We start from the raw sequence: 25,933 nt of genomic DNA on the forward strand, positions 1-25,933 counted from the left end.
GCATCCTCCTCAAAGCCACCTCTCCTCCAAATCCACCCCCCACCACCTCTCCCCTGCTGCTGAACAGCTGCTGGCAGGGGTTCAGCACTTCTTGCTCCTGTGCCTGTCTGTGCAGCTGAAAACGAGTCAGAAAGTTGCAAGGGCAGACCCAGCCTGCTGAGATTGATGACCTCATGGCATCTTCTTCCTTAAATCTGCATAGAAAATACTTAGTGTTTCTGTAAAAAAGATTATTTCTTCAGACGTGTGATGGAGTTGGGCACCTGTATAATTCCATCAGCAGGGACTACGAGCCCTAAGAGCTTGAGGGCAGCATACTTAAGGATGTATTTAAGTGTGGAAGGAGCAAGAGTAATTAGAAATCTGTTTCTTAAAAAAAAAAGCTTCCTCTGACATAAAATGGGTGTAAAATGGGTTAAGACTGGCAGCGTATCTGAATTTATCAGCAGTTTTTTCTTCACAGACAGTGCTTCATTTCACAACCACACTGTTACTTGAAGAGTATTTAATGCTAATTTGTGCCAACTTTTATGCATAAATAACTGTGGAAAGCAGTTTTGAAACTGAAAGATTGAATATTCATGAGAAATGCACTGTCAGTCATATATTTGACTGCAAAATTTACTATTTGCCATTTTCCAGCAGTTAAGGAGTATAGGTCATTTGATATTGTTTCTGTTTACAGAACTAAATGGTCTGTTCAGCTAACTGAAACAACTTCTGTAGCAAAATAGATCCATCTTACATGGTCGTGGAAAATTCGCAAGCAGAAAAAATAGGAAATGCCTTTGAGTAAGTGTGGAGTGGAGTGCTTAGCTAGGCTGCAGCTCTGTTCCACTCCTGTAATCCATTTGAATTCACTGAGGTCGCTTGGGTGGAGCTGAGAACAGAATTCACCTCTGTTCTTTTTTAAAATCCAATTGTGAGTGAATGCTTTGCAGTGTCCAAAATTCCCACAGTCTTTACTGATCCTTTAAATTTTACTATTTTACTATTTCTCTACCATTTTTTGTGTACGCTCACAATGCTGTTAATTGCAAGCTAAAGCTTTTTTTTTTTTTTAATGTTATATGAAACATCTTTTCAAGGTTGACAGCAGTAGTTCTGCTTACAGAGAAACTATTATCAAGAAGCTTGGATATACTTGTGCCTTAAGCAAGGAGAAAATGGCAACATGGTTTGTTGTGTTGCCTCAGGAGCAATTTGGAAAGCTGACTGTACCTGTGACTTGATTCTTGTTCCATGTGTTCTCAAAATTTTATGAGGGAGACTGTTACTCTTTTCTCACCACTGCATAGATGATCTGAAGGAGTTAACATTGCCTTAGTCCTTTGCTGAGCTGTGAACGTGGTAGTTATACATGGATTTTTAAATTATTTTTTTTTATTTTTTAAACTGCTGAATGCATTTCGGGCAGACAAGGAAGGATGTGCCTTTAAATTCTGTAGTTGGGAGTGCTTAGAGAGACAGTTTTGAGAGCCAAGTATATATTCAGTAGAGAGATGTAAGGTTAGCATGATGTCAGCTTCTCTTAGTATAAATCACAGATGGCCATACAAGGTGTCACTTACAGAGCCTTATTCTACAACTGCAGTCATGTTATGCATGTGACAGAGATTGGGGTATAGGTGTTTTATGCACAGTTTTACAATTAATTTAGAATTTACTTAATACTAATGTTCATAGGCTGCCTCCTAGGCTAGGTACATGATCATCATGCATCCAGCTGTACATGTTACAGAGATCAAGTGTACCACAACAGAAAGTTCTAGAAGCCTAGTAACAGCCTGGAGTATTAAGTCAGTACTGCAGTGTTGAGGAGACATCCACAAGGGAAATGGTAATACGTATCCAAGGGCAAGATTGCAATCCTGTGCTGCATATCTGGACTACCCACTAAGCACTGATTTGCTTCCTGCTGTATAAGCAAAGATGCTCAGCAACTGAATGAAGTGCAAGCTAAAAAAAATAGCAGTTGAAAATTTTAGTGAAGATACCATCATAGGTATGCATCCAAAGGGTTAATGACAGCTACACAACCAACACTGCTATCTCCTAACTTCTGAATGATCAATGGTAATCTTTTGAAGTAATTTTATTTATGTGCTGTTATTTTTATTATCACCACATATTCTATTATAGCATATAAATAGCAACTACTGTAAAGTTGCAAAATATTTTCTGTTACAGTCTAATTTTTACAAATGCCACATTCTTCTCAAAGCATTAACCTTGGCACAGAAAATGCTCTACACTTGCTGTCTTGTCAGATGCTAGTGTTTTCAATTCCTTTGTGTGTTTTTTGTAAATTGTATTGACATCAGTATGTAAATTATGGGACTGTGGAAAAAATATGTATCTGACACTGATGTCTCCCACAGTGAAGGTGGTTAGTTTGGATTATATTAACAGACTTATTTAAAAAAAAAAAAAGTCCAATCAAAAAAAAAGAAAATTAGTTGAGCTATCAACTTTACAGCTCGTGTGACAATTTGGTGTTGGGGAGGGAAATACAGAGGTGCTCATAGTAATTATTCCAATTTTGACAAGTTAGGAGCATCAAAAATTTGTACCCGAAGCCATGCAGTTAGTTTTCATTGCTGGAACATGCACATTTAAGGAGAAAACTATCAGAAAGGTGGTTCCCTTAAGATTTTGAGATTGAAAAGAGATGAACTTACCCTGCCTGTTATGAAGGAAGAGCTCCGTGTCCATTTTGTTTTCCTTGTGTCTACCTTAACAAAAGCAAGATTTGACATGCTCTAGTCCTAATCATCTCCAGAGGAAGCAGGTTTAGCCAGAAGGAGCAAATCCTGCTCCAGTGCAGTAAAGCTAGTGTAGATGTGCTGCTTAATAGGTGAAGAAAGTGGAGTCTGGTATGCTAGGCAGGGAAGCATGATTCCCCACCATCACTACCACCATCCCGCACATTTCCAAATAAACAGGCATTTTGGCAGAATTACTTGTGTTCTCCAAATCACAGTCCACAGATACTGTTTGAGGAGGATTTTAGGAAGAGGCTTTTCTAGCACAGCCACACTTTGGAGTACTGTGGAAAAGCAATGATGGGTCTCTGGTGATCACCGGTGAGCTGTGAGATTTACAACAGGAGATTCTTCTCCCTGCTTTTCAGGAAAACAAACATGAACGATTACAGTAAGTTATTGCTAAAGGTTAAACAGCTGAGCACTGACAGGTTTCTGACTACCAGGGAAGAATGAACGGACTTAATTATACATACTTTATCATATGTTGTTATCTGTATTGCAGTAGAACTAAAACATCCTACTGCAAACAGTATCTCCACCTGCAAAACCTTGGTGTTAAACATAAGAAAATATAATCCTTCACTCAAAAAAAAAAAAAGGAAAAAAGTGTGATTTACACAGACATAACATGAGAAGGAAAAAGAAAAATTATACCGTTTTGAGGCTAGCTAGCTTAAGTACAAGGACAACAATTTGTTGTCTAAATTTCATTTTCTAATCAGAAGCTGTTAATTTATGCAACTGTAGAAGTGCTTTTAATATTTTCTGATTGAGACTGAGAAGTATTTTAAGTTTTCCCTTATAGCCAAGCTCCATTTCCTTAGTTGTTTGAATATTTGCAGAAATGTAATGTAACTGAAGCCTCCAGGCCAACTGAAGGAACAGAACAGTGGTCCTTAATTCACACTTCTGAAATAAATTGCATCAATGCACACATTGCATCAATGGGAAGAGAAACAGAAGTAATGGTGAACTTTCATCCTGTACCTCTAAATAGATGACTTGACTGTGAAATCTGATTTTTCCAATAGAAATACTTCATTGTGCACTCAAAATATTATTTTCCCATTAGAAATTTTGTGCATTAGCTTTAGAAAAGTACATCTCTTAGTCTGCAGTTCAGATTCTAGTTATTTTCCAAGTAAATAACCAAGTAATTAGAAAGCAAAGGAGAACAATCCTTAAGACAGTATTGGAGTGCAAAGAGAAAAGGTGGTTGGGAAACTTGAGGCAACCTGAAGCCTCAATGATAAATCTTCATTCAAGAGATACCTATTTTAGAACGATTTTCTTTAGAAGTGTTTTATAACTATTTTCTTAAGTAAGTTTCTTTGCTGTAACTTTGTATGGCCATCTTAATGTTAGTAAAAATGCTACAGTGTTAGTGTCAGGGACAAACTAATAAATCCAGGTTAGATCCCTTCTTCTCTCTTAAGTCATACAGATGCTATTGTATATAGTTGACACATTTTCCTTGATACTATTTGGGGCAAGGGACAGTGGAGGTCATTCAAATAGCGTTAAAGCAGACATTTCATCATCTTCCAGAGCTTTGGGTTGTAATTCTTTCCAACTTCCAGTCTGTCCAACATTTACTTAATTTCAAGGGGAAAACCAGGGTCTTCTGTTAGCAGAAGATTTTCTTCCTTTAGTTTTTTTCACTCAAATACAGGTTAATCTTCTTTAGCCTGGGAAATTTCTGTTAGACTTATGTGGTCATTAACGCATAGTACCATTTTTTCAGTTGGTGTGCAAATAACATCTATAGTCACAATCACTCATTGGTTAATGTAACCTACAGTAGGTTTTGATTCACATAAGGACTGTCCTATAGTAACATCTGCTTTCTGCAGAATTGCTGAAGTTAATTCTGACTGCCAGCTAGAGAAAGCTTCTTCTCTTTGCTTCAATAAGTAGAGCTCAAATTTTTTTTTCATGTTGGGTACAAGCTCTCATCGTCAGGTGCGCACCACAGATGCATTACAACCAGTGACTGTATAAAACATAACAATGAAGTGGAGCTGGAACAGTATTCAGCAAGAACATTATTACATTCTTGCACATTTTCATGTATTGGACCTCAGAATATAACCCAGTGCTGGTAAGGCCTAGATAAGTGGAAAAACAATACTAGAGAGGAAATATGTGTCCATCTGACTAAAAAATGGTCTTGTCTCCACCTGCTCTTGCTGGGCGTGGTTTTGCTGTTGCTATTATTAGGACTAAAACAGGTCCTGGGTTCTCCATCAGGCCAATTTGTGTGTGTGTATAGATACATAAAGAGCAAATGAATATATTTTATTTAAGGGGTTTGGCAGTTTTTGAGTAACGTAAGTCAGAAATAATACAGTAAAGAAGCACAATTATCCATTCAGATCATTCAGTTACTCAAAACCAGTCTCCAAAATTGCTGTGGCGTAAAGCCTGACATTTTTGGCCCTTGATGCAAGCCAGGGCTGCAAAAGCTCCAGTGCTGTCCCCCTACAAATCGGGACTAGTCAAGCAGTGGAACATGGTGGCTCTGCCAGCTCGCTTGGCCTTGGCTGTTGTCTTTGCACTGATGACTCATGAAGCTTCTTCCATCTCTTAAAATCTGCCAGTCATGGGTGGTAGCTTGCTTGTCTGTTGTCTCTCAGTGAGAGCCTTTCCGTCAGCTTAGAAGAAATGTGTGTGGCAGGCACTGGCCCATTGTCTGAGGATTCTCCTTCTCCCCTCTCCATCACCATAGACACTGGTTCCCACCATGCAGGCCCTGTTCTGAGATCTTTTTTTATTCTTTTTCCCTTATCACACACACCCAGAGCATCTTGCTACATCTTCCTTCTCAATGTGTCCTAGTCCCACAACATTTTGTAATCCTAAAGATCTCTCACTTTTGGGCCTTCATGAAATGCCTGAGAGATGGTTACCCTGCTCTGTACAAGTGTAAACTTCTGACATCTGTTTTGAAGCAAGTCCTGTATTTGGCCCTCCCTGTTTATCAAATGACCTTCACTCAGTCTGCACGGGTAATGCTTCCAGTAATGCTTTTGTAGCTTGGCTTTCTCACCCATTTAGCTTCTCTTGGCACAACTAACAGCACCTTCATTTCTGTATTCTTTGTTCTTCTCTGCAAAGCATTTACACACTATATTTTCAAGTTCCTCAGAAAGACCTGCTTCCGAAACAGTCCAGCCAGCAAACAATGAGGTGTGTTAACTTGAATACAAGTTTAAAATGTCAAAACGCTTTATTTTCTAATGAAATGTTTAATGAAATATTCAGGCTCCTCTTTGAGTAGCTCTAGTCTTGGATAACTTTATTGTTGTTGCAATTCTTTAGTTTTCTGTTTAGGAAAAGATATTTTTCATGGACAACACAATGCATACAGCCTATGGAGTGTGTGTGTAGGAGGGGTTGTTCTACATAAATCCTTGATTTAGTTTAAAAAATGAAAGTTATTCAGAAAAAACTTCACAGACCACTGCTATTTCTAGCAACCTTTTTCAGTTGAAATTAAAACCATTCAAAACACTGTTTCATCGTTCTTATATCATATGTTTAAACTGTTTTCATTCCTTTAAACACTTTTGATTAGTAAAGCTGCAATTTTAAAATTAATTATCTTATTTTTGTTCAAATAAGACAGTTAAGGTGAACCCAGATTAAGTCTGTCTTGAATTTTCAAGGTATGTGAAAACAGTAAGTTTCCATTTGTCTAAACTAAAACACTTTTTTGAAAATCGGATATTGCTACTACACCAAACAGCTGGGTTTTGCCTGACTTTGTTGTTGTTGGGGTTTTTGTTGTTGTTGTTATCTTCGTTCTGTTGACCTGATTTCTCTCCTAGATTGTGAGGAACTGTCTTTAGTATTTGGAAAACTTCTCCACACTTATGACACTCATGACCATAATAACTTCGAAGAAAAAAAAAGTCGGTGCTGAAATGCTTTGAATGTTTGTCTTTTAAAGCTTTTTATTTCCAATATGTTCTTAACAAAACTCCTTTCATCATGTTTCTTAGCATCAATGTACCCATGGCTGCTATACTCTTCCTTTTTTTTTGTTGTCATCAGCTTCTTAGGACTGTGAATTAGACAGCGTGATGTAGAGATGGTACTGATTTTACAGACTTTTGCTTAATATTTTTTTTTGGCACTTGTTCTCAACATGGCCAGAAGAGCTACATAACATCTGTCAGATGCCTAATTGTTCTCTCAAGAAAACTAAAAAAATTAACACCAAAAAAAAAAAGCTCAGTACAAATTGCTGTAGTACAATTTCTTTTAATGAGAGCCTGTGCCTTATTAGTCAGCAGGTTTAGCAACGTAGCCATCACATTTGCAGTTGAAGAGAAACGTCTGTCTATACCTGAGGCATCATGTGTCTATAGAAAATGAGTCCCAGTGCATACTTATAAAATCAAACAAATTGCTTTTGAGGGGTTGCTGTCAGGTGTTTTTAGCAAAATTAGCACCAATAAAGTTATTGGAGAGAATAAACATACAAGTGCAAAGCAGATGAGTTGAAGGTGAGTTCTGTCTTGGGCAGAACTCCTTTAAGCCAGCTGGGTCTTGCTTTCCACAGGCTGAATAGAGAGGGCAGGTGAACACGTCATTCTTCCCTGCTGCGCCCGTGTAGCCAAAGTGACATAGAGGCTATTACCTGCATGTAAAAAAATAAATAAATGAGTGCAAGTCATTGGACTGCAAGTTAAAAATAAAAATGGTAACAAGTGTTGACCCAAAGCGAGGAAATGTATTTTCCCATGGTGGTGGTGGTTTTAGGATTGCACAGTGTCCTCACGTAAGTATAGTTGTGAGAGAGTTTTGCCCTTTGCAGGGTGTAGAACCTGGAGGCATAATGATGAAAAAAGATAGTGACTGTAAAGATGTTATGGAGGGAGTTAAACACCTCTGAGGATTCCCTGAGAACACTAAAACAGAAATGTCAGGAGACTGCACTGGGGTTTGCATTTTGTTTTCCTTAACTACTGATGTGCAGATATTGATCAGTGGAATAAAGTTATTGAGCAGCTAGGAACACCCTGTCCAGAATTCATGAAGAAGCTGCAGCCAACGGTACGGAACTACGTTGAGAACAGACCCAAGTACGCTGGCCTCACTTTCCCCAAACTTTTTCCAGACTCTCTCTTCCCAGCTGACTCGGAACACAACAAACTCAAAGGTATGTCTGACAAAAGGACATGGTTCACATGTCAGCAGCTACAATGCAATGAAGGGCTTTTTTCACTTTTTCTTCTCTCTAGTTGCACTCCCTTGTAATGCAGTTAGTTGCAGAGATGAATGACTACATGGGGTTTGTTAGCTGAGAGGCAGCTTCTGGAAATGACTTTTGGAGACCCTTGTGCTTGGGCAGCCAAGAGAACATACATTGTCACTGATGTGTTGAGCATATCCCAGTGGTGTTCTGTGTGATGTTTATGTACCACAAGGAACTGAAGTGTTCCTTTACTCTCATTCTTAAACTTGAAACACAGAGGAACAGTAGAACTTCCATCGGAAGATCTCAGCATTTGCACTGTTTTGTTTTAGGTGAAAAATACCAGTTCAGCCAGATGCCTGCCTCATAGCTCTACCCTTACTAGACAATTGAAAGATAGTAGCAACATCAGCCAAAATGGTCTTGATGTAGCTGAGGTTTAATATCTGTTATGGGTGGATTTCTTCTTTGAAATGCTGTGGGTCAGTTTGGACACGTGAAGTAGAGCACTAACTTAATTACAGTGTGACTAGATATACCCCTGTAAAATATAAGTTGCAATGATTTTAATCATGTATTGAAGTCTTGTTTTATTTGAACAGGGCATTGACCTTCAGTTGGAAAGAGGGATTAATGTGCGTTTAGTATAGAAAGGATTTCTCACCACAGCTCTGGAATCCCTGCAAACTTGTACTGTGTATCAGTTCTGCACCACTTGAGTACTTGGGGCCACTTAGTACGGTGGCTTGTAATGGTTTTCAATTACTTGCAATTTGCATGTCATTACATTACCCAGAATACTCTTCCAATTAACAACTGTTTCATAGCAAGGCTGCTGTCTCAGCTCTGGGTGCAGAGTGAAAGGTCTGAGCAGAAGCTTTTGTGTATACAGAATTTTATCCTCCTACTACAATAAAACTGAAAAATGGAATTTTCTTGGATTTGGAGCTGATGAATAGAAATGGCTGTCAAACAGTGCTGTTATCTTTTGGATACGGGAAGCACATGCATTTGAGCATACTGAATGCCCTTTTTCGAGATATAGTCACAAAACAAGAAACAGTGCATTAAAAAAATTCTGCCTGTGCGTCATTGTATCATCCCATGCCCTGCCTAAATATTCCACCATAATGTAATGTTAATGGTTTAGTTAGAGACCAGTTTTACTCACCCACGTCTGATGAGATACCTAATAATATTTTTGCACTTAGATCTCTTTACATTCTTTTTCCTTTCATTTTCTTTTTCATTTATACAGAAAATAATTTTGAGCATGGAAGAGCTTAGAACACTACCTTGATAGTAATACTAGAAATATATGTTGTTACTATTTTTTTACATGCGTTTAGATGGTATTATATTTGTTACAAACTCCAAACAGTAAAAACAGTTTGGGTAACAGAAGGATGAGTTTGTGGCCTGATAAGCGCAATGGGCTATATTATCAGGTAAGATAAATCAGTGTTGCAACATAAAACTCAATGTATACATAAGGCAGTGCATTTCTGTAATGGAGGATGATGTGTCCTACTGATTTAAACTTTGTTATGTGGGACAAACAAGACTTAAGCAGTTCCAAGGCACTTCCATACCATTATGTGTTGATCCCAGGCTACAGATTTGACATTATTGCTTCTAATGGGATGCCTGAAGATAAGCGTGGTACCTATGCCTCACTAAAATATTTAATGCCTCCCAGCAGGCTAGATGAAAAACTTTAAAACATACAGAAAAGTTTGGATGTTTTTCTGAGCCATCATAAGAGTACCTGTAAGTTTCAGGCTTTGATTTAGTAATGCCATGATTTTAGACTTCATTATGCAAGCTTTTGTTTTCTGATCCTGGCAATAATACAGATACCTCAAGCACATTTTTCTTGGTTATATTATTCAGCAGGGAATCTGCGTACAACATGTAAAATCTCATTGAAGCTTGTTAGGGGGCTTATGGTATGCAGCCCTGATGTTGGCACCTTCCTAATGAATCTGACCTAAAATGATTACTGAAGAACTCTTGCTATAACAAGGCATGGGGCAGAAGTACATACAAACAGTCTCTAAAAGGGTTGTGTCATTGTTACTTTACTAACCCAATTAACCCTCCTCTGGAAGCAGTGATTGTTTTGTACTAATACTGTGCTTATCTGATTTCATTGTTCTAGCCAGCCAAGCCAGGGACCTTTTATCAAAGATGCTAGTCATTGATCCGGCCAAGCGAATATCAGTAGATGAAGCCTTACAGCATCCATACATTAATGTCTGGTATGACCCAGCAGAAGTGGAGGCGGTAAGTGGGGCGTGACACCTTACTTCAGACTGCTAAACGCAGATATGATTCATAGATTCTTGCTGCTTGATAGCAAGCATGCTATAAACAATGTTGTGACTGTGGTGGTCTTTGGATTTACATAAAATGAGATCTGTAGGGACAGGATGTATCTCTTTGTTAGATTAACTGACAGTAGATGGGAGAAACAAAAACACATCAAGCACATGAAGCCATTTTCTACTTTCTTCTAGACAGCATGAAGAAAGGATTTTGAACGTAGTAGCTCACCTGTTTTTTCTAGTTATATAAGTCAGTCTGGCAAGATACTATCTTCCTCTCTAAACCTTTCCTTGTGGAGAACAGCAAACATCACTTCCTATGTTTGCGTTCAAGGATATATGTGGAGAGGAGGAGAATTAAACAAAACAACACAAAGTCCTGAAGTTGGGATTCAGAAAAATCTTAGCAGGACAGAAGTTATTCCTTAAAGTGAAGCAGGATATGTGTTTTCCTGAGCCACAGTTCAGTGTTCAGTATCAGGTACGCTATGTGCAAACAGAAATGGAATTTTTCTTATAATCCTGTCATGCTCTAGACACCTCTCTGTATACCTTGATGAGTCTGGTATTAACAGGAATATGTGTAATCTGTAGGCACTTCAGTGACATGGTATAATAGGTATATAGGTATAAATTCAGAGATGTTCTCTGTAATACTATGTATGAAATGTATGAAAACAGAGCTCAGTATTTCAACAGGTTTAGAAATCTTACTTAACCACAATAGGAAACTAAGACCCTGAACCCTGCAAAATTAAATCACTGCTGTTTAGCGATATGCTCCAATTCAGTGTGTGTTCTTGAAAGTGCAGTAAACTTCAGAAGTAAACGGAATGCACAAAAACCTATCAAATTTCATGTGCATAGGATTTTTGCAGGGTATGTTACTTAGGGGTGCTTTATAGAGGATGGTTCTGTTATCTAGAGAGCCTTTAGTTTGTGTGTCCTGTTTAGTTTTCTTCAAGAAAGAAGTTTATCAGTCTGAATCGTAAACATTTGATACCCTGCAATATTTTACCCCCTGGCATGTACATCTTAGTTTTCCTCTTGAAGATCTCATTCCATTGTCAGATACTTTTGTTATATTTCTTCACATTTCTTAACTCCGTTTTATGGAACTACTCAGATGTCAGAACTCAGATTTGAGTCCGTCTTTAGATGTGCTTTGCCTGTGAATTTAACCATGGAGAGCCACTTCTGATGCAGAACAGGAAGGGAATTTGGTATAGTGGATATTTCAATGTAATGATTTGCCCAATTGCGAAATGTATGCTCTTAGTTGTATTTCAGATTAAAGCAGAGGACGAATTTCTGTCATAATGAGGTTGCCCTTTTAGAGGGAAAATCTTGCCACACACGCCTAGAATTACAGTTGATACTGAACCCTGTATTACTGTCCTCTTACACAGAGATCAGGGGTACATCTGTGGTTGAAGAGACAATGGTTTAATTTCTGATTGTACCATAGAGTCCTCACATGATCTAGAACAAACCACATCCTTTCTCTGGATTGTGACTGTAAAACAGGAATAATAATTATTCATTTTGCCTGCCAGGTGAATTGGCTGGAATCTAATGAGCCCACTAACTCTCAAAAGCCTGCAGTAATTACATTCTAGTTCACTGAGGCATTAGTCTCTCACATGCACCTCCTGCCACCGTAGATACCTGTACAAATGTGGTGCAACACACTATCAAATCACATTCCTTGTGTTTTCACTCTTGGCTGCATTTCATTGTTCAGTAAATGACTACAGAAGGTGTAAAGCCGTGGAAAACCAAACTGTCATTGCTCCCATAGCACCTCAAAGAACAGAGGACGTCCTGTGATGAAGGAACAGTGCCTTTAAATGTTCAAACACTCGATGTTGTCCCAGTTATTTGTAGGTTGCATCTTCATCTGAATTGCATCTTTTTACATAACCCTCTGTTCTTTTCACCCACCTGGTTCTTCGCACAGTTATTGTGTAGTTAACATGAGCTGAACATCAGTGTCCCCAGCTGCTTTCTCTGTCTCTCTTAGCTTCAAAGTTTTTTCTTCCAAAACATGCCTTATCTTGTCAATAACATACTATAGAATCATACTAATACTTTTGTCATGAGTACTTTGACAGCAAAGTGTTATTGAATTGCTTTGACACCAATCACTCTATGGTAGAGACCCTTCTTCTTTTGGGACCACAGCAGGTTAAAAATCAGGAGAGTTCAGGTTGTGTGCAATGTAACCTAAGCAGAAGAACATGGGATTAATAAATATTCATTGTATTTTGTCAGAGTGCTAGGAATTTTAGAAAGAGCCTGGCTTCACTTAACGCTCATTATTTTTCCAATCTCATTTTCAGAGGGAAAGTTGAACTAGAGGACTTTCTTTTCGCAATTAACAGTTTATTAAATTACAAATTTCCATCTGTTCATGCTGACACACCTTCAGTGGCTAGCTGTGAATCATTTACTAATTATTTTCTGGAGAAAACTTTACTTGGTTGGATTTTCTTTCCCTCTTGATTCAGCTGTTGTAGTATAGTCAGTCCATGTTTTTCATCTGCATTGTCTCAATGATTCAGTAAGTTTCTCAAACAGATTCATGGGAGATTAGTGGCTTTCTGTTCTTTCTCAGAAGAGTGTCCTGAGGTTCTGGGACTGCTACTAACTGGCCGTGCCTCTACGAGGAGCGGTTGTTGCTACACTGGAGAGAAAGTTTACTCCTGCATCCGTGTTACAACTTGCCACTTCTGTCTGAACGCTTGATGTCTGATCGGCTATTAGTTCTTTACAAGACAGTAAAGTACCTGTCTATGATAAACTTGTTTGTTGGCAACACGAGTGATTTAGTGCTTCAAGCATTAAGTACCTTACTTCCTCTTGGAAAAAGCTGCGTTGGTGTGCACAACAGGCTGTGTCCATCTGCCTGTGACCTCACACATGTACTAGGGGAACCTAGTGTAACGTCCGGAATACCTTTTGGAGTATCTTGTAATACTGCGCTGCCATCTGATGTCTTAAATGATTACAGTTTTGTGCAGTAGTTTACATTATGCCATAAACCCCAGGCTCCGCATCATGCCAATTCCCTTGTTCTATTTTGGTGTTACATGTTGTTGCAATTTTGTATTATTAAGGGTATTGGATAAAGAATTGAATCACTATTACAAGGGTCTTTGCATCTCTCTCAAATATATACTTCACTGAAATATCCGCCTTGTTACAGTTGCAGAAGAGTTAGGATCAAATTCAGTAAACATTTCCTAATGCCATGCATTAAGTGTGTCATGGGCAGTGGGGAAATGACTGTCGTTTTACATATTTTTGTTAGATCTTGCCAACTTTGTAGCAGCGAGTTGGTACTCATCTAAAAACGTCCCACAAATGAGCGCTTTGAGAGATTGGTACTTTTGCTGATTCATTTAATAGTCTGACTCTGAATTTGTCTATACTGAATTAAACTGCAGAAGTTTTAACAGGGTACAGTTGCATAGAGAAGTAGTATTTGAATGACGTGTAAAAACCTAAAAATGGTTTACTGGCTCATTAATGTTATTTTTTGGGAAAAAAACAACCAAACCAAACCAAACCCTCAAGGACTTTGGTACAAAGAGCAAATTGCGGTCTGATTCTTCCAGGTTGTGTAGCTCTTAAGTTTCCCATTCCAATTTGAAGGGAACAAGTCATTTTTCCCTGTCTTGGTAAGCTATTTAATTAATGTGTGCTATGAAAAAACTCCACCAGCACATTTCGTCAGTGCCTTTTCTAATGGATCTCTAGATCTAGCCCACTGAATTTTGGAAGGTGGAAGTGGAATTTACATCTGTTACTGGACCTCAGTTCTGCAGCAGAACCTGTTTCTAGATGTAAACCAGAAGACAATTGTAGATTAAAGCACTGTTGAATTGTGTTGAAATCCTCATGCTACTAGTCTAGGTCCTTTTTGTCCACAAACTATGCCATAGTTTGTGAAGTGTTTAAAAATGTCTCATGGGAAAGGAAGAGAAATATGTACTGATCATTAACTGTTTCACTGAATGCAGTTAAGAGTTTGTCCCAATGTGGTCTCAACTTCTTGTGCCTACCTATCTTAGCTGTGTTTGGGAGCCAGCTTTTATAAATGAAGGACAAAAACAAATTGAAGACTACAGTCTAAATAGTTTTTTCAAACCATTTAGCCCCATTTTTCCTTACAATTATTCACGTGCAGATTTAGGATCTGTGTTCATGATTGGAATAGATTGACAAATGGTTCACGCAAATGCGCATCAGCCTAAGGTGAGTCTGCTACTATAAAATTTCTGTTCTCAGTGTGTAGTAGGTTGCATGAAATCGTTTGTGTTCCCTGTCTGGAAGATTTGAAAAACCTTTTTTTACAATTGTATTCAGCAAGTCTTCTCTTGTGTCAGAATCTGGCTTCTGGAACTGGTCTCATCCAAGGTGTGTAAATTTATTTTTCCTGAGAACAAAGCTTTAGGGACAGAAATTTAAGAAAAGCCTAGGTGTCTTTGACTCAATAAAAGCTCAACACTTCAATTCTCTGTTGTCTGGATTCTGACCCAAGCTGAATTACATCACTCTGGGTGTGATGAACAGGCAGATCAGAACTCCTCTGTCAGGCAGAGGGATCAGAAGCACTTCACAGAACCTTACTAGGTACTGCAGCATTCGTCATCTTTTCTCCTCTTCCTTTACACAAGGAAGTATATTGTATTTGGGGATGTGCCTGTCTACTAGATTTCAAGTTGATTTCTCTGTTGATTCCTGGCAAAGGGAGAAGAAAAGCCAGGTAAAAGTCAGATTTTACATTCTGTCTTTCTGTATCACAGAAAACAGGTACTGTCATGCTTTAAAACCAGCTAGCAACAAAGCACCATGAAGCCACTCGCTCACTCCTCCCCGCGCTGGCCCCAGTGGGATGATGAGAAAATATAAAGAAATGTTCGTGGGTCGAGACAAGGACTGGGAGGGATCACTCACCACTTATGGTCACGGGCAAAAGACAGGCTCAACTTGGGGAAGAAACAAAATCAATTTAATTTACTACCAATCAAATCAAAACAAGGATATCAGGAAGTAAAACAAAACCTTAAAACACCTTTCCCCACCCCTCCCTCCTTCCTGACTCAACTCCACTCCCGGTTCTCTCCAACTACTCCCTCCAGCAGCGCAGGGGAACAGGGGATGGGGGTTGGGGTCAGCTCCCCACACCTTGTCTCTGCCGCTCCTTCCTCCTCAGGGGGAGGACTCCTCACCCCTCCCCTGCTCCACCGTGGGGTCCCTCCCATGGGAGACAGTCCTTCATGAACTTCTCCAACATGAGTCCTTTCCACGGGCTGCAGTTCTTCACAAACTTCCCAGGCGTGGGTCCTTTCCGTGGGCCAATCTTCGGGCACAGACTGCTCCAGCGTGGGCTTTCCCATGGAGTCACGGCCATCTTGGGGGGCATGCCCCAGCTCCAGCGTGGGCTCCTCCGGGGGCTGCAGGTGGGCATCTGCTCCCCCGCTCCCCTCCATGGGCTGGGGGGACACAGCCTGCCGTCTCACCACGGGCTGCAGGGGCATCCACCTCCTCCGGCGCACCTCCTCCTCCTCCTTCTTCACTGACCTCGGTGTCTGCAGAGGGGTTCTTCTCACATTCCAATCGCCCTACTCACTGCAGGTTCCCCTTCTGTGAGAGACTGAAAGAGTTAATGTCTCAAACATTGTGGTGGAGCAAGTTCTGCTTAAAGACAAACCCTGCACTGCAAGGAAACAAGGTGAAAACCCATCAGCTCAGACAGCAGCAACAGGATGGGGAAGGCGTGCTGGAGGGTGCGCAGCTCCCTGTTCTGATACAAAGATCAAACAATGTCAGTGTCTGCAGGGAAGGAGAAGTTACTTGACAAACGACCCCCAAGCCCAAAGGCTCACAAACTGCTCATTAACCTGACGAGTTTGGGTGCCTGCCCGAAGGAGGGGCAAGGATGATAAAAGGACACAAACTGAAGCCCCGGCTGCACAAGCCCACCAGGACTGGAACCCTCAACTGACTGGACACCTCGGCTGACTGAACCAACGCTGGACCCAGGACTGGTGAAATCTTTCTCTCTCCTTTCTCTCTCTCTCTGTTGTCTTCTCTCTTTCTTTTTCCTTTTCCACAATCCCTACTCCTCATCCATTTCAAGGTATAAACCGTTGACCAAGTCTGAGACTAAGAGTAGATCCAGCCACCCCTAGACCCTTCTCTGAGGAGGATTCTGGAAAGCAAGGGGGTCTGCTCTGAACCTCGTGACTCAACAGGAGGGATCTCCTTATCCCTGAATTGATGTATATGGTTACACAGTTTACAGAAGTAGTCTTATGCCGATTCCTGTTGTGAGAAACCCTGCCACCTACTACCACACCTCCCCAGTTCAGTTTGCTTTTGTCATGAATAAAATCTTGTAACTGATCATTTGGTGTCATTTCACCTTAATTTAGCCCGAGGGAATTTCGAATTAAACGCAACTCCCTGGTCTGTCCAGTCTGGGTCGTTACACCTTCTTAAATCCATTCTCCCAGAGGCACTACCACTGTCACTGTTTGGGTCGGCCTGGGCCAGAGGTGGGTCCGATTTGTAGCCAGGGGAGCTTCCAGCAGCTTCTCACAGAGCCACCCCTGGCGCCCCCTCCGCCACTACCAAAAAACCCTCCACCACACAAACCCAAACCAGGTGCTAACCACGGTTTTTGCCTTGCCTTCTCCAAGCAGGCCTCGTCTCTTCTTAGATAAGTGCTTCACCCCACTAGCTTAAGCTTCAGTGATTTGTGTTTATTTCACGGGCTAGGTGCCAGAGGGTACAACAGGAGCCTTAGCTTTTGAAAGCAAAGTGGGCAGGCGAGGGTGGAGTGGAGGGAGGAGTGGGAGAAAGGATGGACTAGCAAAAATGAATATTGTGCTGCTTCCTTAGGGAAAGTTTGCAGAGGACCAGCTGGCACCTTAATGAATTCTCCTTTAGGATTTGCAGCATGACAAGACTCTATGAAGCAACCCTGCTTTTTGACAGACTGCCCTGCAAATGTGCAGGCCAGATAACCTGAGAAGAGAGCGATAAGAAAATGAGTGATAGAGGTGCTTTTGGTTGCTTGCATTGTGCTTAACTTCCCACTGTTTTTCCTGATTGCCCCAACTGGGACTTAGAAGCCTGCACTGTGTTACATCTGCCCATGTTCACTGCACTCTCTTTTGTAGTACTTGAAAAGCACTTTGCCATCGAGTGAAGTCTTTCATCATGTGACTAAAGGTTTGGTAGTGGGGTGGGGTTTTTTTGTTTTTGTTTTTGTTTTTTGAGTCCTCCTCCTATAGTGTATAACACGAGGCAGGATTCCTTCTACTACCAATAACCCTGTATGGTAGAGATAACACAGAAATTAGGATACAGAGGTATTAAACAAGATGGTGTTTTCAACCAGTATAGCATTTGGGGGGGGGAATTTAGTTAACTTAGCTGTCTAGTTAGATTACTCCTTGTCCCCAGTAAATGGCTTCATCAAAAGCAGCCAGGCATCTGTTGTACAGTATTCATTTGGTTCAGAGGTCTAGGAGGACAGGTAACTGAAACCATTTAATGTGACAGGAATTTTGAAGTGAGCTGTTGCAATATCATGAAGTATCAGTATGTGCTGGAGTAGATCATGAAGAGCACTGAAGACAGTTTAGGGAATAAGCAGAGAATTTGTTGTCAAAGTTTAACCTGGAGGTAACAACCCTCTGCATCTGCCCAGATTTATGAATGTGAGTGAAACAGATTAAATAGTCCTGTCCAGTTAAAAAGCAGACTAGTGAGATGCTTACAGTCCCTTTTTCCTCAGTCTATTAAAAGTTTATGGTCTTTCACAGGCTGTACGGGGGCAATAAAACTATTATGTCTCATCCTAATGGGCAAAGACTGTAACACAAATGCAAAGTGGTAGGAATGCAATACCCTTTCCCCCCTGATGTGTAACACCATTAAACTCTTCTGGTCAGCCTTAAATGCCATGTTGTGATTCCCTGATACAGAGAGGAAGGTGATATGTTATTAGATGTGGTACTTGCTATTCACTAACAGCAGGAGGTTACTGAAATAGTGCTGTGACTCTCCCACAGACTTCTGCATAAAAAACCACATCCAAAGCCCTCAATAGCTCTGAAACAGTCATCGTATTTACATTTAGAAACAGGCTTTACACAGTTTTTAAGCTTACCTGTGGAGTGAGTGGATAAGCTAGATTTTGGATTTAGAAGAAATTCTGATGTCTAATGTACTAATCTAGTTAGCCAGCTTTTTGAGCCCACTCAGCTTGCCACAGTATCTTTGATAATAAAGTCACGGTTCTCCAGAGCATACATCGTTGCTCTGATATTAATTTGAATAGTGTTACTCACACTTAAGATAATTTCTGTGTTCAACCAATTATAATTAAAATAAGTGTTTTTAAAAAATATGAAAATATGCAGATAATGTGTGTTTATGATTGCGTGGAATTCCCAAGATTTTAGGAACTGTTGAAATCTGTTATCAATCTTCACACCTAATTTATATGTAGGGAAACCAGAGTTCAAAGGGGAGAAGTATTAGTTACTAATATTACACAGGAAGTATATTGTAGAATCAGAATAGGAACCTATAGACCTTGCTTCTCTGTTTGATATTTCAGTTAAAAGTTCCTTCTTCCTGTATGTTATATGCAGAAACTGTATCGGTTCCGCCGTTAAACAAACACTATGTTTATTACTCTCATGTTATGATATTTACTTTACCTACGTAACAGCATTTGGACTATTATCAAGAATAAATGAGACTCACGATACCTTTTCTCTCAAAGTGCTCTTGTTCTATTTTTAGGAAAGAAGATATTTCTAACATCTCTTTCGTCCACACGTAGACTATCCTGTTTATTGTAGATACGTCCCTGATGACATACTAGCTTCTCTGTTTTCTTGTCTGAAAATGCTGCGCTTGAGACTCTGTTTTCATTTACACAGCCGCCTTTTCTTGAAGTTGCTATACATTTTTATCCTTCATTGAGATGATCTGTGAATAAATCCCAAATCTGATATTTGATTTTTCATATCTCTCCTAGTGCTTATGCAATGCTGCCTATATGCATGTCACTGTTTTTATCCCAAAATGTTTAAATTGTTTGTGAACAGAATGGATTCCTAGACACATGCTTTAGAATAGCTTTAGCATTGCCACCTAGGTGGCTCCGAAATCAAATTTCAGAACACTTGTGCTGGTTGTTCTCTAGGACTGCATTGGCTTGAGCTGCCTGGTCTGCAGTCTAATTCCTTCCATATTGTTGGCAGTAGAAATAATTCTGAGTGGGAGAGATACCTACTTAGCGGTATCAAAGTCACATTCTTATGCAAGACTGTGGCTGCTTTCTATTCTTCTCCTTAATCTTTCAATCATTATGTTATTTCATAAAAAATTAACCAGGTAGTTTTTGGCCAAAAAGATTTGCTTGCACATTTCTGGAAGATGTTCTCTTAGAATTTTTGCTGTTTATGGGCAATTGTTTAGGACTTAATCTTGCACATTTTTTCCTCGCCTATAAATGACTTCATTTTGGAACCTTTTGAATATCTGTGTGATCTCATATTGGTTCCTACTTGGGAACAGTATTGTTCATTCCATGGGAACAAGTCTAGTAGTAAAATTTGCCATAGATTATTATCTGATGTTTTCTGTTAACTGGTTTCAAAATTTGTCTTAGATTTTACTGTATCTGTAGTTATTGCTTGTTATCTGACATGCCATCCATTAGAAGAGAGATTTCTTAGAAAATCGAAAGATCAGATGTTAAAAATATTCCTTTTAAGCATTTCTCTGTGTTGACAGAATTTTACAATAGTGATAGATTTTGTGGGGTTTTATTGACTGTAACTCACGCTGCTTTCGTTATTGGTTTTATTTTCATAGGACTTCTATTTCACTGAGGTATCTCTGCATCTAGGACCACCCACGAGGGGCTGAGCTGTGAATTATCATTCATTTTCCTGTGCATGCCAACCTGTGTGTTACCTTCTATGAATGTGGTGCTGTTTCCTACAGTGCTTATGAAGAGAACTTGGTTTGCAGTTCTCAGTCTGAGGTCCTGTCCAGGACAGAAACTGCTGCTGTATTGTCTTAGCCCTGTATAAACTATGACCAGCTGTTAAATACAATCTGTTCAAATGAATTTCAAGTTTCATACTTTGCCATAAGAAAAAAAAAAATCACCCTTCTCTTATTTTACCTGTGCGTGCTGAGCATCCGTGATGATGGAGAAGTGCTTCTGGAGAGCTCTGTGACCTTGGCAAACACCACTTCAAAGAAGGTGTCACCTTCACTACATGTGACACTTCATGGCAAAATCAAGGCTGTCAGATTGTGCATCTTTTCTGGTATTCTTTTCTCTTGCTCAGCCCTGTGTGTATAGGTGTTGTATTTAAACTCTTTGGTAATCTGCCACAGAGGTTTTTTTAGCAGTCAGTTACACTTTGGTTTTCTGCTTAGAGGTCGATGGTGCACATCTGTTGTCTCACAAAAGAAGTTTGCAGCTCTGCTTTGTACACAAGCATGGATATTTCCTCTAGTCAGCAGCATCTATCCATTTATAGCTGATTAATTATGGAAGCTGAACACAGCTTCTGCAGCAATCTTTTTTGATGTCAGTGAGAAGTAGTGGTTAGAGAAGAAAGAGGCATTTATTTTCTTCTTTTCCAAACCAAACTAAAGCTTTTTCCAGCTTGCTGTTGTATGTATCTGCAAGCTGTTCAGTCATCTCTGTGTAGCCGAGTAATCTTGACTCCTGCTGCATGGTATCCTTACAGTCCAGCTGTTCAGAAACAGTTCAGACCGCAGTTTCTTCGATACATACTATGTGTGGAGTTTTCCAAAAGGCTCTGCAAAGAGTCTAAGGAACGAATGGGTACAGAGGTACCTCTTCTTCCATATCCATAGTTGAGATCTTGCCCAGCCCACTGTGGAGTCCCTGGGCCATACAGGGTGAAATCCAAGGCCCTTGCCACTTTCCTCCCTAGTTAAAAAGATTTCAGGCCTCTGGTGGCAGCACACTGGTGTATGTTGGCTTGCATTGCAAAAATAAATATATAAATGGTAGCACTAACACAATCTAGGTTGTAGCAAAACACAAAGGAATTTTTATATTCACCTGTTATGAGGCTTTAAGCAATTTAACAAATTGTTTAACCTCACACCATTAATTTTTACAGCCTCCATTGCCTCTGTTATTTGTATATTGCTAATTCTATCGTTGCCTTGTATGCTGCTCCACAACTACTGCTCCAGACCCTGTGATTCTGGGAACAGATGCAGAACTAAGCCTTGCTCCTGCCAAGCTTTCTAAAAACAGCTCATCCCAAGGTCTTTGCTATGCTGGCACTAGCTCTGCAGAGGCAGGGACAGAGATGGCAGGATTTATTCAAGTGTGAGTGAGCTCCAGCCCATTTCCTTTGCTTTCTAGCAGTAGCATACAAACCAGTCCGTGTTGCTTTGGGAAAGTGAGAATACATTGGCCTCAACATATGTTTAGCTTTTTTCCCTAGTGAAAAGCTTTTCCTCCCTGGATATTTGAAAGGTATTTAACAAATCCAGTAGTCTCCTGATGTTTATCTGACCACATGAAAGAAACCGTGTCTTTTGTGGACTTTGAGTTTTGGTTGTTTTTTGGGCTTGGGTGGTGTTCTGGTTTTGGGTGGGGTTTTTTTGTTGGGGGGGGGGTGTTTTTGTTTGTTGGGGGTTTGGGTTTTTTTTTTAGGAAAAGGTCCATGTGGATATTTTCTGGTTTTTTTTGTAATTTTTTTTTATATTCAATGAATGTTAAATTTAATGCAAAAATACTTTAAAAATCCATTTGTAAAATGTAAAAGCCAAGAACCACCGAAACAACAAGGTTTTATTTTAATATCTACAAGAAAAATTTAATTCATTCCTCGTCTTCCACATCCAAAAATAGATTCTATTCTTTGTTATTGTTGTCAATGCAATTGCTTACAAATCAGTCTGATTTGGGGAGAAAATGGCTACCTTAAACTGAAGCTAGATGCTGCCACCCATAGGCTTGATCCACACTCGGCTTTGATTTAATGCTAGTTTAACTGTACTTCTTCTGAAACCTGTACAAACTAAATCATATAAATCTCAGTTGGGATGTGCTGTATGAAGGATTGGTAAGAATGTCTGTAATACTGCAGCTGCATCCACATAGAAAATTAATAGTGATAAACTCAGTCATTTTTTAAGGCATTCGAGTTAGGCAGCAAAGTCATTTTTAGGCCAGCCTTTGCACCAAGACTGAAATCAGGTGCCCAGAGGACCCAAGTATGGCAGCTGCTCTGTCAGCTCCATTGCTGTGACAATACTTGTGTTAAAAACTTCTCTTCCTTCCTTGAATTGTAGAAACTGGTTTAAAACAAACAAACAAACAAACAAAACAAACAAGTTAGCAGAAAATGGGTGATCAGCCTGGAGGGGATTATCTAGGTTGATAGCAATGTATTAAGCTTTGTCATTCTCATTAAGATTAATGAGGATCATGGGAAAATAAATTCATTCCTGAAACTGTTGTGGTATTCTCAGCTCAGGTCTGTGCTTTCAATCAATGAAAATATATTACAAGGCCTCATTTCCTTTTATCAGGGAACTTAGATGGGAAAGCTTTACTTCTCCCAGCACGAGAGTGCTGGCCTGGCCTCTCAGTGGAACTCCATTCACCTATGTTCTGCACAGGCTTTAGAGGTTATAGATCCTGCCTGTGTGAAGAGGAGAGATTTTTTCATGTCATTATCATGCTGAATATTTGTTACCCTTGGCTCTCACATTCCTGCTGAGGGCCATGTTTTATAGCTGTGGGTTCTGCTAGCTCACAAATAAAGGTCTGCAGTATAAACACTGGTACAGCAGTAGAATGCTGTGCAGGTGCAGTTTCTGGTATCCTGCGGTGTGTCAAGTACAGAGTTTGGTTGCTCTCCCTTGATTGTCTTCATAGAAAAATAGCAGTTTGGTAACAAATGAGATTATTCTGGGCTCTCTCCCTGCAAAATGTCTTCATTTCCAGAATGTGTTAATCTAGGAAATAATTACTGCTGCTTTTCTTCTTGCCTATTAGCCAATTGTGCCTGCTTAAGATGTAGCTGAAATAAATTAGAAGAGACATAAGCCAAAGATTTTGTGGTTGCATGAACTGAAGACAGGAATGTGCATCTGATCACTTGTTGCTTTTCATTTTGTAATTTGTGTTGGGGAATTGAAGTAGTGAAGGAATCTATCCTCTTATTTTTGGCTGGGGGAGAAATACCACTGTTTTTCTATGGAATGTGTAAAAAGAGTGTTTATGCTTGGTAGGAGCAATTTTACCCACAGCCTGTGCTTTTTGTAAGCCCCTCCCTGAAGCTTTTATAAAGAAAGGTACTTGCAGGGTATTCTTGTCCAACTTGGTTTACCTGCTTTCCTTCCACCTGACAGAGAAGCAGTGGCTCTGTCACTGTGACTCAGACTACAGCTCAGCCAGATGCCTCCCCTGCTGCTACCATAAAAGCCAAGAGCCAGCTATGTAGTGGAGCTGACAGCCCCTGTAAGTCTCCTGTAAATTCCTAGCCCCCCAGGGTTTCCTTGTCTTCGCCAGCTTTCTCTGCTTTCCCCTGGAAGGAAACGCATGCTGCGGGGCTGGCTGAGTGGCTGAGCAGTAGTCCAGCAGGCTCAGCTGGAGGAGTAGAGCGAGCTTACCACATCCCACTGGTCAATGGTGAGGCTCACCTGCTCTCTTTTGTAGCATTCAGCTCCCTGATACCATAATCAGCAGAAACATGAAATCCCCATGGAGATTGCATTGATTTTGGTTGAATCTATCTTAGCTTCAGGACTGATTGGAAGGGACTGAGAAGGGTTATTATGCTGAATAAGAGAACAGCTGCATTGGTTTTGGAATCTTACGTGGTTGTCTTACCTTGCTGACAAAGTGAAACCTCAGGTACCCCTGTTGAGGCCTGGCACTCACTTTAACTCATGGCACGTGTTTCAGGTTACCTCTCGGCACCTTCTCAGGTATGAGACTTGGCAGTCCAGGACTTCACCCAATTCCCTTGTCGTTAGCCCCAGTACAAACGTCATTCTGCAGGAACTTCTCTTGTTTACAGTGGGATTGTCCAGTTCAGCTATCACATAATTCTCCTGGTCCATATTCTGCCACTGAGTTATTACGTTCTCAGTTGTATTTGTAGCATGCAAATAGCTTAACGGACAAATTCTCAACTTCTTAGTGAATCAGAAAACAGGTTGGTAAATGTGCATTTAATAGTTGGATGTTTTGAAAGGGATGCAATGGCTGAATGCCCAAGATGAAAGTTAGAGGAAATACTTATGAGTGAGAAAAGTATTGTAGATCATTTCCATCTTCATTAGATACTCTTATCTCAGATGCTGAAGCTTCTTGGTAGAAGGAAGGAGGAGAGAGTCCTCTGCCTTGCTTGGCTGCTGTATTTGGCAGCTAACATCAGGAGAGACAATGAATGCATGGCTTAGTTGCCCAATGAAAGCAGGTATTCAGCCTCTTGGAAACTCTAGTCGTCTTTGTCTCAGTAAATTCCAGGATCTGCTACTTCTGTGACATTCTCATCAACTAAAAAATACAGTAAAACAAAACAAACAAAACCAACTTTCTGGTCAAGGCAAAGTTACTTAAAAGTATGTATACTGGAAAGCTTGGGAATTTGAAACATGGATCAGAAATTCTGGCAGGGAGATTTACTTGAAAATTAGAGTTACTGTGAGAAGTTTGTATAGCAGCAAGAATGATGTCTAAAGGGCAACTTAAAAATGCAGATAGTAACAATACTACTAATTAATCAGGCTTGGTATTCGTCTGGTACTCTGACAGTACTTTCTCTGCCAGTGCAAACAATCTGTGTGTGGAGTTTCTGGGCTCAGTATAAGCACAGTGGCATTGTTGACCTGGGTTCTATTTCAACTGCAACTATGCCTCTTGTTTAAAAGAGGAAAAGGGAGAAGTATATTGATTTCTTCTACATAAAGAGTTGAATTCCAGAAGTGTTAATCCCTTTAATATTCAAATGTGTTTCATGTGGTTTTGCATGTACAGGATGGATAACAGAGGGAGAAGAGAATTGACCTTTACTTAAATAATTACTCCTAATTATTTACAATATAACAGACAATCGACTAAATGGCTTTGTTTCTCTCCTGCAGCCTCCTCCTCAGATATATGATAAACAGCTGGATGAAAGGGAACATACAATCGAGGAATGGAAAGGTAATCACAGTTTAGAATTATGTGAGAAGGGGTATTTCAGTGGCGAAACGGCCACATGCCCACCACCAAGTGCAGCTGTGTAAAACTAAAAGAATTCCTTTGACATGAAGAATTGACACTAGCCCTATGAACTGGTGCTTTGGTAGTCAAAATATAAGAAATGTCCTGAAGACTATCATTATCTGCACAGGTTAATGTTAACACAGGAGGTGCAGATTTCAGTGCTTCATTGAAATCTAAGGGTATCGTCTGGAGAACAGGATAGTATTCAGCAAGATGATGCATCAGAATTTTACCCACAGTAAAAAGCACTGTATTACTGTGCTGCTTCATTTCTAGGTAGTGCAGCATTAAACAATTCATGTTCTAGTTTAAC

The 25,933-nt window shown here is 40.0% G+C and overlaps 1 protein-coding gene and 1 long non-coding RNA gene across 2 annotated transcripts in view; one reads left to right on the forward strand and one right to left on the reverse strand.

The window, feature by feature from the left end:
• The window catches only part of LOC142033781 (mitogen-activated protein kinase 10-like), a 118,181-nt gene that overhangs the window by 85,442 nt on the left and 6,806 nt on the right, over nucleotides 1-25,933 (forward strand). Inside the window, exons 10-12 of the mRNA XM_075034144.1 lie at nucleotides 7,753-7,935; nucleotides 10,133-10,257; nucleotides 25,494-25,557. Coding sequence (XP_074890245.1) covers nucleotides 7,753-7,935; nucleotides 10,133-10,257; nucleotides 25,494-25,557 — 372 coding nt within the window. The remainder of the gene's footprint in view (nucleotides 1-7,752; nucleotides 7,936-10,132; nucleotides 10,258-25,493; nucleotides 25,558-25,933) is intronic.
• LOC142033785 (uncharacterized) lies at nucleotides 15,407-25,631 on the reverse strand. The gene is made up of 3 exons (XR_012651336.1): nucleotides 24,235-25,631; nucleotides 20,524-22,691; nucleotides 15,407-15,960 (listed from the first exon to the last, which is right to left on the reverse strand). It is a non-coding gene; the product is annotated as an uncharacterized LOC142033785 (long non-coding RNA).

This window comes from Buteo buteo, chromosome 1 (genome assembly GCF_964188355.1).
Source record: "Buteo buteo chromosome 1, bButBut1.hap1.1, whole genome shotgun sequence".
Classification (NCBI taxonomy): domain Eukaryota; kingdom Metazoa; phylum Chordata; class Aves; order Accipitriformes; family Accipitridae; genus Buteo; species Buteo buteo.